At 40.4% G+C, this 16242-nt stretch overlaps 2 protein-coding genes across 9 annotated transcripts in view; one reads left to right on the top strand and one right to left on the bottom strand.

Annotated features, from left to right (window-relative positions):
- The window catches only part of CDC27 (cell division cycle 27), a 48496-nt gene extending 38485 nt beyond the window's left edge, over positions 1-10011 (bottom strand). For all 7 annotated transcript variants that reach the window (XM_065908609.1, XM_065908613.1, XM_065908610.1 and 4 more), the window contains exon 1: positions 9874-10011. In XM_065908609.1, coding sequence (XP_065764681.1) covers positions 9874-9900 — 27 coding nt within the window. In that variant the 5' untranslated portion in view covers positions 9901-10011. The remainder of the gene's footprint in view (positions 1-9873) is intronic.
- MYL4 (myosin light chain 4) overlaps positions 9633-16242 on the top strand; it is a 36129-nt gene continuing 29519 nt past the window's right edge. Inside the window, exon 1 of one of the 2 annotated variants that reach the window (XM_065908619.1) lies at positions 9633-9762. The gene's annotated coding sequence lies outside the window, so the exon portion shown is untranslated. Of the gene's footprint in view, positions 9763-10087; positions 10200-16242 lie in introns of those variants that run through there. The other variant, XM_065908618.1, reaches the window with a different exon arrangement.

Raw genomic sequence — 16242 nt, 5'->3', positions numbered from 1 at the left:
GATGCTTGCTCCTTGGAAGAAAAGTTATGACCAACCTAGACAGCATACTAAAAAGAAGAGACATTACTTTGCCAACAAAGGTCCATCTTAGTCAAAGCTATGGTTTTTCCAGTAGTCATGTATGGATGTGAGAGTTGGACTATAAAGACAGCTGAGCACCAAAGAATTGATGCTTTTGATCTGTGGTGTTGAAGACTCTTGAGAGTCCCCTGGACTGCAAGAAGATCCAACCAGTCCATCCTAAAGGAAATCAGTCCTGAATATTCATTAGAAGGACTAATGCTGAAGCTGAAACTCTAATACTTTGGCCACCTGATGCAAAGAACTGATTCATTTGAAAAGACCCTGATGCTGGGAAAGATTGAAGGCGGGAGGAGAAGGGGAAGACAGAGGATGAGATGATTGAATGGCATCACCAACTCAATGGAACACGAGTTTGAGCAAACTCCGGGAGTTGGTGATAGACAGGGAGGCCTGGTGTGCTGCAGTCCATGGGGTCTCAAAGAGTCAGATGTGACTGAACTGAACTGAACTGAGATCATGTTTCCATACTACTTAGATCATTTTCCTTATCATTTTATTCAATATGCCTACCACTTTTTGAAACACAGTATCCGTCCATTTGGTAAACATTTATTGATCATTTACTTTGCTATATGATCCTGATTGCAGTAAAAAAATAAATAACATAAAAATTTAACCAATTTGAGAAAATCAGGTTCTTTGGGTGAGCTGCACAAAGCCTTAACATTTTGAACTTTCAGGTCTCTACTGACAATGAGAAATTATGAATAAATCAGGTATTACTCTATAGGCAAGTATCTGGTCATTGTCATCATGCTTTTGTTTTTTTATCAAACAGCTGGGAAGCTGAGCCTTAGAACAAAAATATGTGGCATTATCAAGGAGTGAACATAATAAGAACAGGTTTTAAACGTACTATAGAATCACTGCTATCTAATTTACTTTTCCTCTATACAACAACACAGCAAAGATAGTCAAAAGGCATTCAAAAAACAACAGTTAAAGATATTTAAATTTAATTTGACTCAATTATTTATTGAATGCTTAATATGATCCCCACACTTCAACCTAAGGCAGATAAAAAAGATTCCTCTGACACTAATCTAGACGACTAAGTCAATTCTCTGAGCTTTAGCTTTAATCGTCTGTAAAATAAGGATAAAAACATTTACCTCTGAGATAAGCTTGGCACAATGCCTGGTTAAATTCTAAACCCCCTAAAGAACTAATCTGGTTTGGTGTTTTACCAGACCATACATGACCTAGAGATCTGGAACTATGCCTACAGGTATCTTTTCAAATACACTCATTTAAATTAGGAAACTGTAATAATAGTGAAAGGAAGAAACTCAATTAATATTTACTTTTAAAGGCAGACCGTTTTTTCCTGGATTACTTTAACAGTGTCTTATTTAGCCCCTCTGAATTCTTTTCTACCTTATGATTAATTTTCTCTTCCTATGAGTTTTTCACAAGTCAGATCTGACCTTTACTTAAAATCCTTCAGTGGCTTCTAACTGTTCCTGGCAATAAAAGGCAAGCCACCAAACTGGCAGTGTGCTACAGTCTGTACCTACCTCTTCAGTTTTCATGTTTTCTCATGCTGTCCATGTTAGCACAATGACCTTCTTTCAGCTCCTCAAACCTGCCATGTTATCCTTCTGCCACAGGTCCTTTATACACAGTCCATTTTGCCTGGCATACTACGTCCTCCTTTCCTTCAATCTATGCTAATTCTAGTCATCCTTTGGACTTCCTTCTTTTCCAGGGAAGGTTTTTTATAAGACACCCAGATGACGTTAGGCATTCTTATACACTCTGATAACACCAAGTATCTTTCCTTTGCAGTATTTCTCACTGTTGTAATTTTACACATATTTAGGAGAGTATATGAGTAATATCTTCCTCACTATAATATAAACTCTAGAAAGGTAGAGACTACATCTGGTTTTGCTCACTGGATACTCCCAGCATTTGTTATATACTTTTTAAGTAGGTGCTTAACTAATGTATGATGAATGAATAAACAAATGATCTTTGACTTTTTGCTGTCCACCCATTGCTAGCATTTTACATGTTAGTCTTAAATTTTTCTATATTATTATACATTCAATAGTTAAGAATCTCTGGAAATCTTGAAAGAAACTCTGTGGTACATAGAACTCTGTTTCTAATACAAATAATCACCACCTAAGTACTCCTTTATAAAATATGGGGATTCCTAAGAACCTACTTAAAGAACACCGCAAGTAGCAAGAACAGATCCACAATTTGATGTTGGAGACCTGTGTTCAAACTTGTGTTCCAGGACTTCAGCAGCGAGACTTCGGGGAATTATTTAACTTTTCTCAGCCTCAATTTTCTCATCTGAAAAGTGGAACTCTATTTTTGGACTTGTGTAGATTAAATGAAATGATATGTTGCTTCTAGTATATTGACTGGCACACATTAGGTACTTAAAACCTTTTCCTTTTCCAGCTCTTAAAATTAACAAATTCTACAGATGTAACTGATAGTTTGTATTATATAATGTCTCCCATATATGCCACAATTGTTGATTTTGCAACACATAATCCACAAAAGACCCAGCGATCGATTCACCAGCTCTGTCATCGTCATCGTCATTGTTACTGCTTACCAGGAAAATGTGGCACATAAATACTATTGCCAAAAAGTCCTAGAACTTTTGAGTTTCTTTCTTTTTAAAATTAAAGAAGTGGAAGTATCATAGTCAAGAGTTCTATCCATTTCTGATTTAAAATCAAGTTTTGCTCAGACTAAAGTCATTCCTTTATCATCAATTCTTAAGGGAGTCAGAAAAGGATAGTGAAGGCGGCCAATAAAAACTCCCACACATCCCAGAAGTGAAACTTGACACATATAGCTCCCATTACACTCTGCTCAAGCATGTGAGTGACAGTATGTATCTTCTGGGAGAAGGGACTGGGGAATGAACTATTCTCTAAAGCATGACAAATTGGTAGCTGATGACAGGCAGGGCTAAGATTAGCGACTACCCACCCCCGCACCACCATCCCATTCATCCCTTCCATTGCTCAACTGCTGGTGTAAGTAAAAGTGAAGTGGCTCAGTCCTGTCCGACTCTTTGCAACCCCATGGACAGTAGCCTATCACGCTTCTCCATCCATGGAATTTTCCAGGCAAGAGTACTGGAGTGGGTTGCCATTTCCTACCTGCCCCTAAGAATAACACTCAGCATATCACTTCAGGTGTTCTACAAATTAAAGCCAGATGGAAGAAATGCTGCTAAAGGTTATGAAGCCAAACTGAGCAACACCACCACCAAGCCCCCAAAAAAGGTTAAAAGAGAAATTTTGCTGATTAAACTAACGAGTCAGGTCTAGGCCACACTAACTTTTAAAGATGATTAAATCAACACCATAGAAATTAAATGGCAAAGTTCCTTCTCCTTGTTTCTCTTCTTAAATATGAAATATTATTTTAAATATAAACAAACCTCTGTAAATTGTACAACTAACTCAGACACAAATATGACCACCTAGATTGTGTCATTCCTGTTTTTTCAAAAAAGAAAATAGGTGTCTTCTTTTCTACCATTAAAAAAATGGACAACATCAGAAGGTATGAAGAAAAAAAATCACTTTGGAATTTTCCTACTATACATTACAATGTAATTTCTTGAACTCTAATTTACTTCAGGTCTACATCAATGGTTGTCAGTTTGGGCAGTTTTGTCCCACAAAGGACATGTAGTAACGTCTAGGGGGCATTCTGTTTGTCACAAATGGAGTGGGCATATATAGCAGGAAGACGGCAAGGACACTGCAAAACTCAGGACAGTATCCCCACTACCAAAAATTAGCTTGCTGAAAACATCAATAGTGCCAAGATTGATAAACTCTGATGTCCACTACTGTGTGACTTACTGGCCTGTATATCTCCCTAAATCTTGTCTTGTCCCACCTTCCCAGTAGCACCAGATTAATTTTTTCCCAAGCAGTGCTTTCATTACAGTTTTTCTGTTAAAAAACCCATAATGGCTATTTTACCAACAAGTAAAATCTAAATTCCTCAGCCTGGATGTTAAGTCCCCTTGTAACCTGATTCTACCTGGCTAGCAAAACCTTATCTTTTCTGTTCTCAATTTCCATTCTAGACAAGGTTATAATTTTTATTGTTTTCTTGTTCCTGAGCACCATTCTCAACTTTGGGCTTTTGCTCATGCCATTCTGTGCCAAGCACATTCTCCTCTACCAATTCAAACCCTTTTTACTTTCTAAAGCTTTAAGTTCTACTCCTTCCAGAAACCTTTTCCATCTTTCCAGTCCACAGGATCTCTCTTTACTGAATTTATTATTATCTGTGCAAACAAATACATATTGACTTGTAACATTATTCAGTTGCTCCCATTAAGCATATTAATCTTCCCCAAAAGACTGGACCCCTCAAAAGATGAGAAGTTATATATCTAATTTCTACTAGTTGGTTTCACAAATATCTTAATTTTTTCACAACATAATTCTTAATGGTCCTCCTTCAAATTTATTTTCCCTGAAAAGAATTCTCCATTTATTAAACATTACCCCCAAAATAAAATCTAGGTAGCTGTTCTTGATTCCCTCACAAATGATCAATTTCCATGATGCATTGATTCTACCTCCAAAATATCTCTTGAACTTATCTACCGCTTTCCTATTCCACTGCTACCACTTTAATATAAGTTACCAATCCCAAAGAAAGGAAATGCCAAAGAATGCTCAAACTACTGCACAATTACACTCCTCTCACACGCTAGTAAAGTAATGCTCAAAATTCTCTAAGAAAGGCTTCAGGAATACATAAACCGTGAAATTCCAGATGTTCAAGCTGGTTTTAGAAAAGGCAGAGGAACCAGAGATCAAATTGCAAACATCCTCTGGATCATCGAAAAAGCAAGAGAGTTCCATTAAAACATCTATTTCTGACATCTATTTATTGACTATGCCAAAGCCTTTGACTGTGTGGATCACAATAAACTGTGGAAAGTTCTGAAAGAGATGGGAATACCAGACCACCTGACCTGCCTCTTGAGAAACCTGTATGCAGATCAGGAAGCAACAGTTAGAACTGGACATGGAACAACAGACTGGTTCCAAATCGGGAAAGGAGTACGTCAAGGCTGTATATTGTCACCCTGCTTATTTAACTTATATATAGAGTATATCATGAGAAACTCTGGGCTGGAGGAAGCACAAGCTGGAATCAAGATGGCCAGGAGAAATATCAATAACCTCAGATATGCAGATGATACCACCCTTATGGCAGAAAGTGAAGAACCACTAAAGAGCCTCTTGATGAAACTGAAAGAGGAGAGTGAAAAAGTTGGCTTAAAGCTCAAAGTTCAGAAAACTAAGATCATGGCATGTGGTCCCATCACTTTATGGGAGATGGATGGGGAAACAGTGCAAACAGTGACAGACTTTATTTTTTAAGCTCCAAAATCACTGCAGATGGTGACTACAGTCATGAAATTAAAAGACACTTACTCCTTGGAAGGAAAGTTCTTACCAACCTAGACAGCATATTAAAAAGCAGAGACATTATTTTGCCAACAAAGGTCCATCTAGTCAAGGCTATGGTTTTTCCAGTGGTCATGTATGGATGTGAGAGTTGGACTATAAAGAAAGCAGAGCACTGAAGAAATGATGCTTTTGAACTGTGGTGTTAGAGAAGACTCTTGAGCGTCCCTTGGACTGCAAGGAGATCCAGTCAGTCCATCCTAAAGGAGATCAGTCCTGGGTGTTCATTGGAGGGTCTGATGTTAAAGCTGAAACTCCAATACTTTGGCCACCTGATGCAAAGAGCTGACTCATTTGAAAAGACCCTGATGCTGGGAAAGATTGAGGGCAGGAGGAGAAGGGGACGACAGAGGATGAGATGGTTGGATGGCATCACTGACTCAATTGGACATGAGTTTGGGTGGTCTCCGGGAGTTGGTGTTGGACAGGGAGGCATGGCATGCTGCAGTTCATGGGGTCGCAGATTCAGACACAACTGAGCGACTGAACTGAACCATCATCTTAAGACTGTTTTTATTCTTGCCTCCTTCTTCCCTGAACTTTCACATACAGTAGCCAGAGATCTTAACATCTATATCAGATTATGTCAACCCCCAGCTGAAAATTCATCAATGATTCCCCATTACACTTAGAATGAAAAATGAACTCCTTACAATGGCCTTACATTATTATGCAACTCCAGCCCCACTGGCTGCCTTTCAGGTCTTCCAATGCCAAGTTGTACTATGTCTCAGGGACTTTACACATGCTGTTTTCTCTGCTTGTAATTCTCTTCAAATTGTTTGTGTCTCAAACTTTGAACTCAGCTACAATGTTATTTGCTCAAAAGGAACTTTCCTAACATCCTTTTTAGAGAAGGTTTTAGAATGTCTTTTATCTGTGCCTGACACATAGTAGGTGCATAACATTCTTTCCAATTTGATTATTTCATTGAGGCTGCTTCTGAACTTTGATGGTCCAACTGCAAACCTGACTGAAATCAGGACCCTCTTATTAGGTTTCTCTCGTAACACCCTACTTATAGTACTCTTCTTATCACAATTTATAATTATTAATGTGTGATTATTTGTCTCATGCTTTCTCTCTATATAAGCACAAAAGCTGCATCAGGGCACTAGTCCATAAAGGAATTATCACATATTTGTAATGATCTCCTTCTCTATCTCCCCACTTCAAAGCACATCCTCTCAGTTCAGGTACTATGTAGCACTGTCTTCAAAATACTTTATTGTACCTAAATATAAGAATCTGTTTTCTAAAAGGAAACTTCATAAACAAATGTATTTCAGCTAATCTGAATACATTTTTTGAATGAAGCCCAAATAGTCAAATGCTATTGATTTATCAATTTAGCTACATATATATGTATATATATATACATTTTTACAGTCATAAAATATATTTAGGAATTTCTTTTTTTCTACTCTATTGAATAGAATAATTTATTAAAAAGCCTTTTTTTGGGAGAGGGGTAATCATCTAACACAATTTTCCTGAATACACCATCTTCAATTCTAAGTTATCTGAAAACTGTACCCTTTGAATCTGAGTTAGATGCTGTCCCTATACTTCTTATCCCAAGCCAAAAGTATTCCTTTACTGCTGCTGCTAAGTCGCTCAGTTGTGTCCGACTCTTCTCAACCCCATGGACTGCAGCCTACCAGGCTCCTCTGTCCATAGGATTTCCAGGCAAGAGCACTGGAGTGGGCTGTCATTGCCTTCTCCGCCTTCACTATCTAATGATGTCTAAAACAATATTATGTGTAAAAGCAACCAGTTACTATACTGCTTATTAAGATGATTTTTCCAAGGCTTTTTGGTTTTTTTTACAACTTCATTCAACATTTCTGTGATGTCTTACCCCCAGGAATAATGGATAAATCTATATAAAATTGATTTTTTAAAAAATCAATTTTATCAGGTGGATTATATACACATCCAAATTAGCACTGATTCAAGTCACTTAGGCTAGCGATTATTCTTCCCCAAATAGTTATTTTAAAAATTAAATTAATAACAGAATTTCTGCCTCATAATAGGAGATTTTTGAGGACTCAAATAATACTTTTTTATAAGAGATAATTTGGAGGAAGTGCTTATATTTAGGCTTACATGGTATATCAAACTGGGTATCCCATGTTAAAGCTTTAAAAACAGATAAAGCAAAAATCAGTTGCTCATCTTTTCTCTCAACTTTTTTCTATGCCTAATAACACTTCAAACCCTGAGACAACCCTCAAGAGGACACACCGTTCCAACTTACTCTCATTCCTTTACAAACACAAGCAATCACTTATTATAGTTTAAATAGCCAAAGTTGCTTGTTCTCCTACTGCTCTATATCCCTTCTTGAATGGCTTCTTATACTAAAAATTACAACCAAAATTCTCACCTAATTATATCCTAAAACTTGTTACCACTGTCAGTGGGTTGTGTGTGGGGAGTAGACAAATTTGACTCTTGAGTCTTAAAAATATCTAAATGCATTACTGCTAAGAGTACCGAAGAGTACTTTAATGAAAAACAGAAAACTTGATGTGTTTATCACACAAGAAATAGCTTTATCAAGGAATTGGCTACATATTTCTCTCTATGCTTTTATGCAAATTAGGTGGCCCTGGTGATAAAGAACCCGCCTGTCAATGCGGGAGATATAAGAGACACAGGTTTGATCCCTGGGACGGGAAGATCCCCTGGAGGAGGGCACGGCAACCCACTCCAGTATTCTTTGCCTGGAGAATCCCATGGACAGAGGAGCCTGGCAGGCTACAGTCTACAAGGTCGCAGAGTCAGACACGATTGAAGTGACTTGGCACAGAAGCATAGGCTATCCATAAAACTAGTTTATCATCTTAGAAGCCATATCTATAAGGCAAATATATCATTAATTGTTAAGACAAAATAACAAAAATATGAAACAAATTAAACAATTTGAGTAATCTGCTTATCCATTTTAGAAGGTATAGATAGCAACTTCTAATTTCATGTTAGGTCTCAAAAAAAACACAAACATTAAAAAGGGATTCTTTACTAGTAAATTTGGATGGAAAGAAACAGCTTTGAAAGCACCAGTATAATGTACAAACAGAATTGTTTGTACAATTCTGTACAGAAGACAGAATCCCACATTACACTAATTAAAAAATTAATAGCTGCTATATGTAAACAGCTAGAGAAAGAGCCAACTAGGAGAAATTGGTATTTCATCCTGTGATGAAAAAAAATTAAATATGGAAGGAGTGATGTATTAAAATATTTTACTATTTGATATCACAAGCCTTTAAGAGCAATATGAAGCAATTTCTAAAATCGGTTTGCTTTCAAAATAAAGTGTATGACTCAATGACAGCGGTTGATAGAGGTCAACTCTTCTAATCAAGTCAAAGAATCATATGATAGTGTAAAAAGTCTTCCAGACCTGGTCCATCACCAAGGGACAAAAGATTTAGTTTCTTCAGATGGCAGGAGGGGGAAATGACTTGGCACCGCATCACACCCTTAAAATCCAATAGGGTTTCTTCCATGCCAACAGAGCACTGTGCGTCAAAGCAAACCTTGGTGTAGTATGGATGGAAAAACCATGATTTGTCTTCCATTTCCTGAACGCCTTATAAACATGCACAGTAAAACACTCCTGATCCCCATCACAGGTCATGGAAAAAAACCAATTTGGTGTTTTCACCCCCTCCCCTTGTATAGGTGCTTGCGCCTCTACACTGGGCCTTGGGGTTCTCTTCGCAGATCATTGTCCGGAGGGAAACTGAGTGAGGGAGAAAAAGCAACGTGGGCTAGACAGTTTGTCACCAAAACAGAAATTAGTATTTAAAACACCGATCCTACCCTCTCTCCACTTTCTCCTAGAAAACAAAAACAAAAACAAAACCAACACTCGCCCCGCAAACTTGCCCCACCATTATTAAGATCATACAGGCGCTGATCAAATGTGCGTCCCAACCATCCTTGGGCAAGAGAGCACCTGGGGCGAGTTTTCGGCCTCTCATCGCTCACCCCGGCTCTGGCCCAGCCCCTGGGCTGACAGGAGGGGCTCGCCCGACATTGGCCCGGAGGGAAAAGGAGGGATTATCGCCGAACTCCGCTCACACCCGGGGAAGAAGTAACATAGGGCCAGTGGGAACGCGGCTGAGGCTGCGGGCAAGGCCTCGGAACTGACGAGAAGACAGGCAGGAGCCGGCGTGAGGTGAGGCGGGAGAAGCAGCCGGGCCTAGGCCGCACCAGGCCGCGAAGTGGCCATACGCCGCTTCCCGACCAAGGCTGCGAGCCAAGCCTCAGGGAAGAGGGTTACCATTACCTGGACGGGTTCCTGCAGCACCGTCATCCTGGAGGTTCAGGCCCACTTTCTGCAGTGCCTCAGGCCCCCCCCGTAGCGACTCCGGCCCGGCCAGCCCCGGCTCATTTAAACTCACCAGCGACCGTTACCGGGGGATGGGGGAGGCCGAGCGAGAGCCGAGTACCTCCGAGCGGGACACGGAAAAACCCGAAGTGGAGAGACGCGCGCGGGAGCCAGACGGAAAGACCCGAAGGAGACCGGAAATACCCGAGGTGAATCGGCGGAGGAGAACACCGTTGCCGGAAGTTGTCGAGGAGTACCGGAGACGACCGAGCGTGATCCAAAGCGTTTGTTCCTCTTCTCGGCCACGCCTTCACTCACGCACGCCACGCCCCGTCGGCCCTTAGGCAGGGTCACGCCCAATCGGTAACCAATAGGCTGGGCGTGGCGTGCGGGAGTCGACCGGCAGCGTTACGTGGCCGGGCTTCAATCTTGATTCGCGATTCAAGCTTGCTGGATTAATTGGTGCGCGGTGAATTAAGCAGAGGTTTAAACTCAGGAGTTTGGGGCTGATTTTAATTAATCAAGAGGTATCTGTTAAGTTTAGGTCGTTCATCCATTCCTGAACTCTTTTTCATGGCTCAAAGGGAAATAGGAAATTGGAAAGATTGCAACTATTTAAAGATTGAATTTGACACCTGTCCTCAAATTACGGTCTGTTTAACGGAAAAGTAACGTAACAAAGAATGTTATGTTATGTGATGCCCATTATAAAGTGATGTAAAAATCCGGAAAAGAGGAAAGGGAAATTAATTAGCATTAAGATGAGAAAGTCTCTCAGAGGGAGACTTTATTGTGGGGGGCTCCAAAATCACTGCAGATGGTGATTGCAGTCAGGAAATGAAAAGATACTTGCTCCTTGGAAGGAAAACTATGACCAACCTAGACAGCATATTAAAAAGCAGAGACATTACTTTGCCAACAAAGGTCCATCTTAGTCAAAGCTATGGTTTTTCCAGTAGTCATGTATGGATGTGAGAGTTGGACCACAAGGAGAGTTGAGCCCTGAAGAGTTGATGCTTTTGAACAGTGCTGTTGGAGAAAACTACTGAGAGTTCCTTGGACTGCAAGGAAATCTAACCGGTCAATTCTAAAGGAAATCAGTCCTGAATATTCATCGGAAGCACTGATGCTAAAGCTGAAACTCCAATACTTTGGCCACCTGATGCAAAGAACTGACTCATTTGAAAAGACCCTGATGCTGGGAAAGATTGAAGGCTGGAGGAGAAGGGGACAACAGAGGATGAGATGGTTGGATGGCATCACCGACTCAATGGACATGAGTTTGAGCAAGCTCCAGGTGTTGATGAACAGGGAAGCCTGGTGTGCTGCAGTCCATGGAGTCACGAAGAGTCAAACAGGACTGAGGAATTGAACTGAAGATGAGAAAAGTTTCAGATGTAAGCCAGATTTTGAAGGATAGGTAAAATTAGAAGAAAAGAAAGGAGAAAGTGAAAGGGAGCAGAATGAGATCAATCTGGTAAGATATTCAACATTAACTGCTGCTGCTGCTGCTGCTGCTAAGTCGCTTCATTTGTGTCCGACTCTGTGCGACCCCATAGACGGCAGCCCACCGGACTCAGCCATCCCTGGGATTCTCCAGGCAAGAACAATGGAGTGGGTTGCCATTTCCTTCTCCAATGCATGAAAGTGAAAAGTGAAAGTGAAGTGATTATTTAGGTGGCCAGATCATGGAAAATCTCAGAAATAGGGCAGAAATGTTTATTCTTGATTAGGAGAGGCATTGTGATGTATTGGGAAATCAGGAGGTTGGATTTCAATTTTATCTGTGGCACTATTAGCTTTAGGTCCTTAGGCAAGTCACAACCTCACTGAACTTGTATTTCTTTAGTTTAAAGACAACCATTAAGAGGACGAAATGCATTAATGTATGTGACTGCCTAACACACATAGGAGGCTCTCAAGTTTCCTTCCTGTTACCCCTCCCCCTAAAGTGTGTGAACAGGGAACTATTAAGATTTTAGTTTTTGGTAGATGAGAAAAACAGTCTTTGCAGTATTTTTAAAATTGAAATATAGTTGATTGACAACATTGTGTTATTTTCAGGTGTATAGCAAATTGATTCATATATTTATTTTTTCAGATTAATTTTCCACTATAGGTTATGCAAGATATTTTTTATAGTACCCTGTGCTATATGGTAAATCCTAGTTGCTTATCTATTTCATGTATAGTAGTTTGTATCTATTAACCTCATGTTCTTAGTTTCTCTTTCTTTCCCTCCCTTTTCCCTTCCGTATCCATAAGGTTGAAGAAAACACTTTTTGAAGGTTGACTTCCTAATCAGGGCATTTCTAGGCTAGATGTGGGACTTCAGTTTAACAAAATATGGCAAAGACTGTTTTTCTCAATAGTATATTCCATTTGTGTGGATATTTCTGTTTCTGGTTCTAACGTTTTATGTAGATGAAATCAGTTTAGAATGGGTCACTCCCTTCCTTTGGGTGTTGTTGTGGGGGGGGGGGGGCGGCGTGGATGTTTTGTTTTGTTGACAGAGCTGTGACCTTTACTGGCGGCCATCTGTAGTCACTGCCTATGTACTTGTAGCCCCAGAAAGGGAAAGGTGATCTTATGCTGCCCTGTGCCTTGTTCTGTTAGCAGAGTTGGGCTGGGTGAATTAGGGTGGGATTTATTGAATACTGTCCAGGGTGGTAGTCACTAGCTAAAGTTTAGTTAAAATCAAGTGAAATTTAAAATGAAGCTCTTCAGATGCCCTAGGCCCATTCCAAGGACTCAGTAGAGACATGTAGCTAGTGATTCCCATACTGGATAGCACAGGTACAGATTTATTACCATCATTGGCTTGATTAGGACTGTAAGATCCACGATAGCTTCACTCACACGTTGGGCCCCTTGGTGCTGGTTGTTGGCTGAGCCCCTTATTTCTCTTCCACATGACTTCACATCAGTCAGTCGTCTGACCCTAACTTCTTGACTTGGCACCTGGCAACCAAGAAGGCAAAGACAGAAGCTGTGGGGCCCCTTAAGGGCCAGGTCTGTAAGTCAAGCTCCGTCACTTCTAGTTGGTCAAATTAAGACACAGAGGCCGACTGGATTCAACTGGAGGAGAAATGAGTCTGCTTCTAGATGGGAAGAGTGGAAAAGCAACACTACAAAAGGCATGTGCTGTGGGAAGGATCGATCGTCTTTGAAAACACTCTACCAGGTTTGAGATGCCAGATGAGAGAATTGGTGGGGGGAATGGAAAGAAAGTGTGTGTGGGGGGGGGGGAGTAGTTACTCCTAAAATGTGACACAATATTACTTTTAAAATGTGATGCTTTAACTGACCACAGCACTCCAGATTTATTCCAATGAATTCAGAATACAATAGGACTCATGCTTTTATTGTCTGGATGACTTCTATTAAGGTGGGCTAAAGTTTTACTTACATGACTCTGATCCTGCTAAGCTTTTGGTCATTTTACACACACACAGCACTTTTTCACACAACAGGCTTCCAAGTCATGTACCTGGGCATTTGATTCTTGTAAATTTCAATGTAGAAACTTACAACACAGGATATATAAAGATAATTTCTGTGTGTGTGAAAATGTGTGTCTAGACTCAGCATTTAGAGATTCTGTGATGTTTGGCATGCTGGCTCTTAAGCTTAGAATTTGCCTAAAGTCCCACCTCGGCCCCCCCCATACCCTTTTTTTCTTTTTTCTGAAAAAGAGCATCTCTTTTCTGACCGTTGTTCATGGGCTAACACATCTGTTGCAGTTTTGTGGTCATTCAGAGCAAGACCACATTGTTTGAAGTTGTGCTTCGATGGACTCTTAGAGCATTTTTACTTCCTTTTCTATTCCTGATCGACCTACTGAAACTCACCATCCAGCAACTACTTGGGCATCCTGCCGTCACCAATCCACATATATTTAGCTGGCAAGTGGACTTAGATTACAGTAAGCATTATTCCAAACATGATATTTTTTCCTTTTTCTTAGCCTGCCTCTTGTTCTGTTTCATGTTCAATCAGATTGGAGGTCAGGGTTTAGGGAACTATTCAAGAAGCTAGACATGGTACCACAGACAAGGTACAGGCCCACTGAGATAACCCAGAGAAAGCTCACTCTTCTCAACTCCTTGAGTCTGCCTTATCTGTACCCTTCTTTTGTCCCTGTTGACGCTGCCTCTTATCCTCTTTATATTACCTACTCTGAGGCTCCGCCCCTCTCTCCCCACCCATGGTCATCAAATCAACTCCTTGAGACTTCCCTGGTGGTCCAGGGGTTCAGACTCCGAGCTCCCAACGCAGGGGGCCCTGGCTCGATCCCTGGGCAGGGTATTAGATCCCACATGCTGCATCTAAGACCCAGCACAACCCAATAAATACATGATAAAGAAAATGTTTTTTTAAAAACAATACATACCATGTTAGCATTGCATTAAAAAAAATCATCCCTTTACTTTGGCATCTCTGATGACAGTTTCCTGGTTTTCTTTCTACTGCTCTGTTTCTCATCAGTTTCCTTGACAGAACTTCTAATATCAGAATGCTTCACGGGGTCAGTTCTAGGCCTTCTCACTCTATATGTTCTTCCAAGGTGAACTTATTCTCATGGTTTCATTTTTTTTTATTGAAAATTGTTCCATAATCTCTATCTCTAGCCAGGCTCTCCTTAGAACTCCAGGCCTAAATGCCTAGCTGTCAGCTGAATATCTTTCTCTGGATGTCTCACAGGTACTTTGTTCAGAATGGAACTCCTCACTCTTCTATTTGAATTATTATCTGTCCCAGTTTCTCCATTGCACAAACCTGAAACCACTCTTTAATAACCCTAATGTCTGGTCTCAAAGCGCTACTGATTTTACCTCCTAAATGTACTTTATTTTTATTTTTTTCTAAATGTACTTTAATGTTTCCTCTGCCTCAGGTTTCACCGCTCTCCAAAAACAAGTCTAACCGTTTCAGGACTCTCCTCCCCAAGCCTCTCCACTGTTGACCTAAAACAAATAGACTGTCAGTTATTGCTTCAGCGTAAAAATGGGTTTATTTTGGGACAGCGAAGAAGTGCAGGGTCTGCAACCATGGTGAGCCACGTGCAAGTCACCAGCAAACACCAGTCTCCTCTTCTCCAGGGAAAAGGAGAACTCTTTTATGGCAGGGAAAAGGAAATTGGTAGGGCTATAATAAATAAAAAAAGTCTATGACTCTTCTTTGGCTGAGTTATATCAGTCTGTCATTGAGTGAGCTCTTGCCAGGAAAGAAGAGGAAGTCTTTCTTCTTCCTATTGGACTCTCTTATTGTCTGGGGGTGTGAGAGCTCCCTCTTCTGGTCTCCCAACTCTATTTTAACTGAAGTTTCTGTTGATTAACTTCTTTTTTTTTTTTAAAACATTTATTTGCACCAGATCTTAGTTGAGGCACATGGAGTCTTTGATCTTTGTTGGGGCATGTGAACTCTCTTTTTTTTCTTTTTATTTATTTTTAATTTTAGGATAATTACAATATTGTGTTGATTTCTGCCATACATCAACATGGATCAGCCATGTTGGTATACACACGTAGGTATACATATGTTCCCTCCCTCATGAGCTTCCCTCCCACCTCCCAGCCCATCCCACACCTCTAGGTTGTCACAGAGCCCTGGTTTGAGTTCCCTAAGCCATACAGCAAATTCCTACTGGTTGTCTATTTTACGTATGTTAGTATATGTTTCCAGAGGCATGTGAACTCTTAGCTGTGGCATGTAGGATCTAGTTCCATGACCAGGGGATTGAACCTGCATCCCTAACATTGGGAGCGAGAAGTCTTAGCCACTGGAACACCAGGGAAGTCCCCTGATTAACTTTTTACTTGCCCCTATTCAGGATTTCCCATTGTTCTCAGGATATAGTCCAAAACCTTTTAACTAGTCTTAACAGGGCCATCCAAGGTCCAGTCTCTGCTTCCTTATTCAGCCTTATCTCACTTGTTTCCCTCTTATACTATGTATTCTAGTTAAGGAGATTAGAAAATGCCACTTTGGCATGAAGATTATTCTGAACTGAAAGCAAGGCAACAAATATAGATATTTTTGCCCACCCACCCCCATCTGCCTAAAAGCAGACAAAATTCTCCTTTGTGAAGGTGTTTCCTCTCCCCTCTCTGATAAAAGGAGGAAAGCAGCCATTATCACTGGAAACAGAGCTGGCACTGAGTTGGTTCTGCACCAAAAAACCTTATTAAAATAACCTTTATCTTCCATTAGTTTCCCCATATATTAGCTTTCCATAATATACCACCCCTAGAAGCCCAAACACTATGTCTTGTTACTTCTCTACAAATGTGGAGAATCTTCTATGCTAAGATGATAGGTAAGTCT

This window comes from Muntiacus reevesi, chromosome 18, assembly GCF_963930625.1.
Source record: "Muntiacus reevesi chromosome 18, mMunRee1.1, whole genome shotgun sequence".
NCBI lineage: Eukaryota > Metazoa > Chordata > Mammalia > Artiodactyla > Cervidae > Muntiacus > Muntiacus reevesi.
Note: the sequence above shows the minus strand (reverse complement) of the source record. Positions and strands in the feature narration are given on the sequence as shown.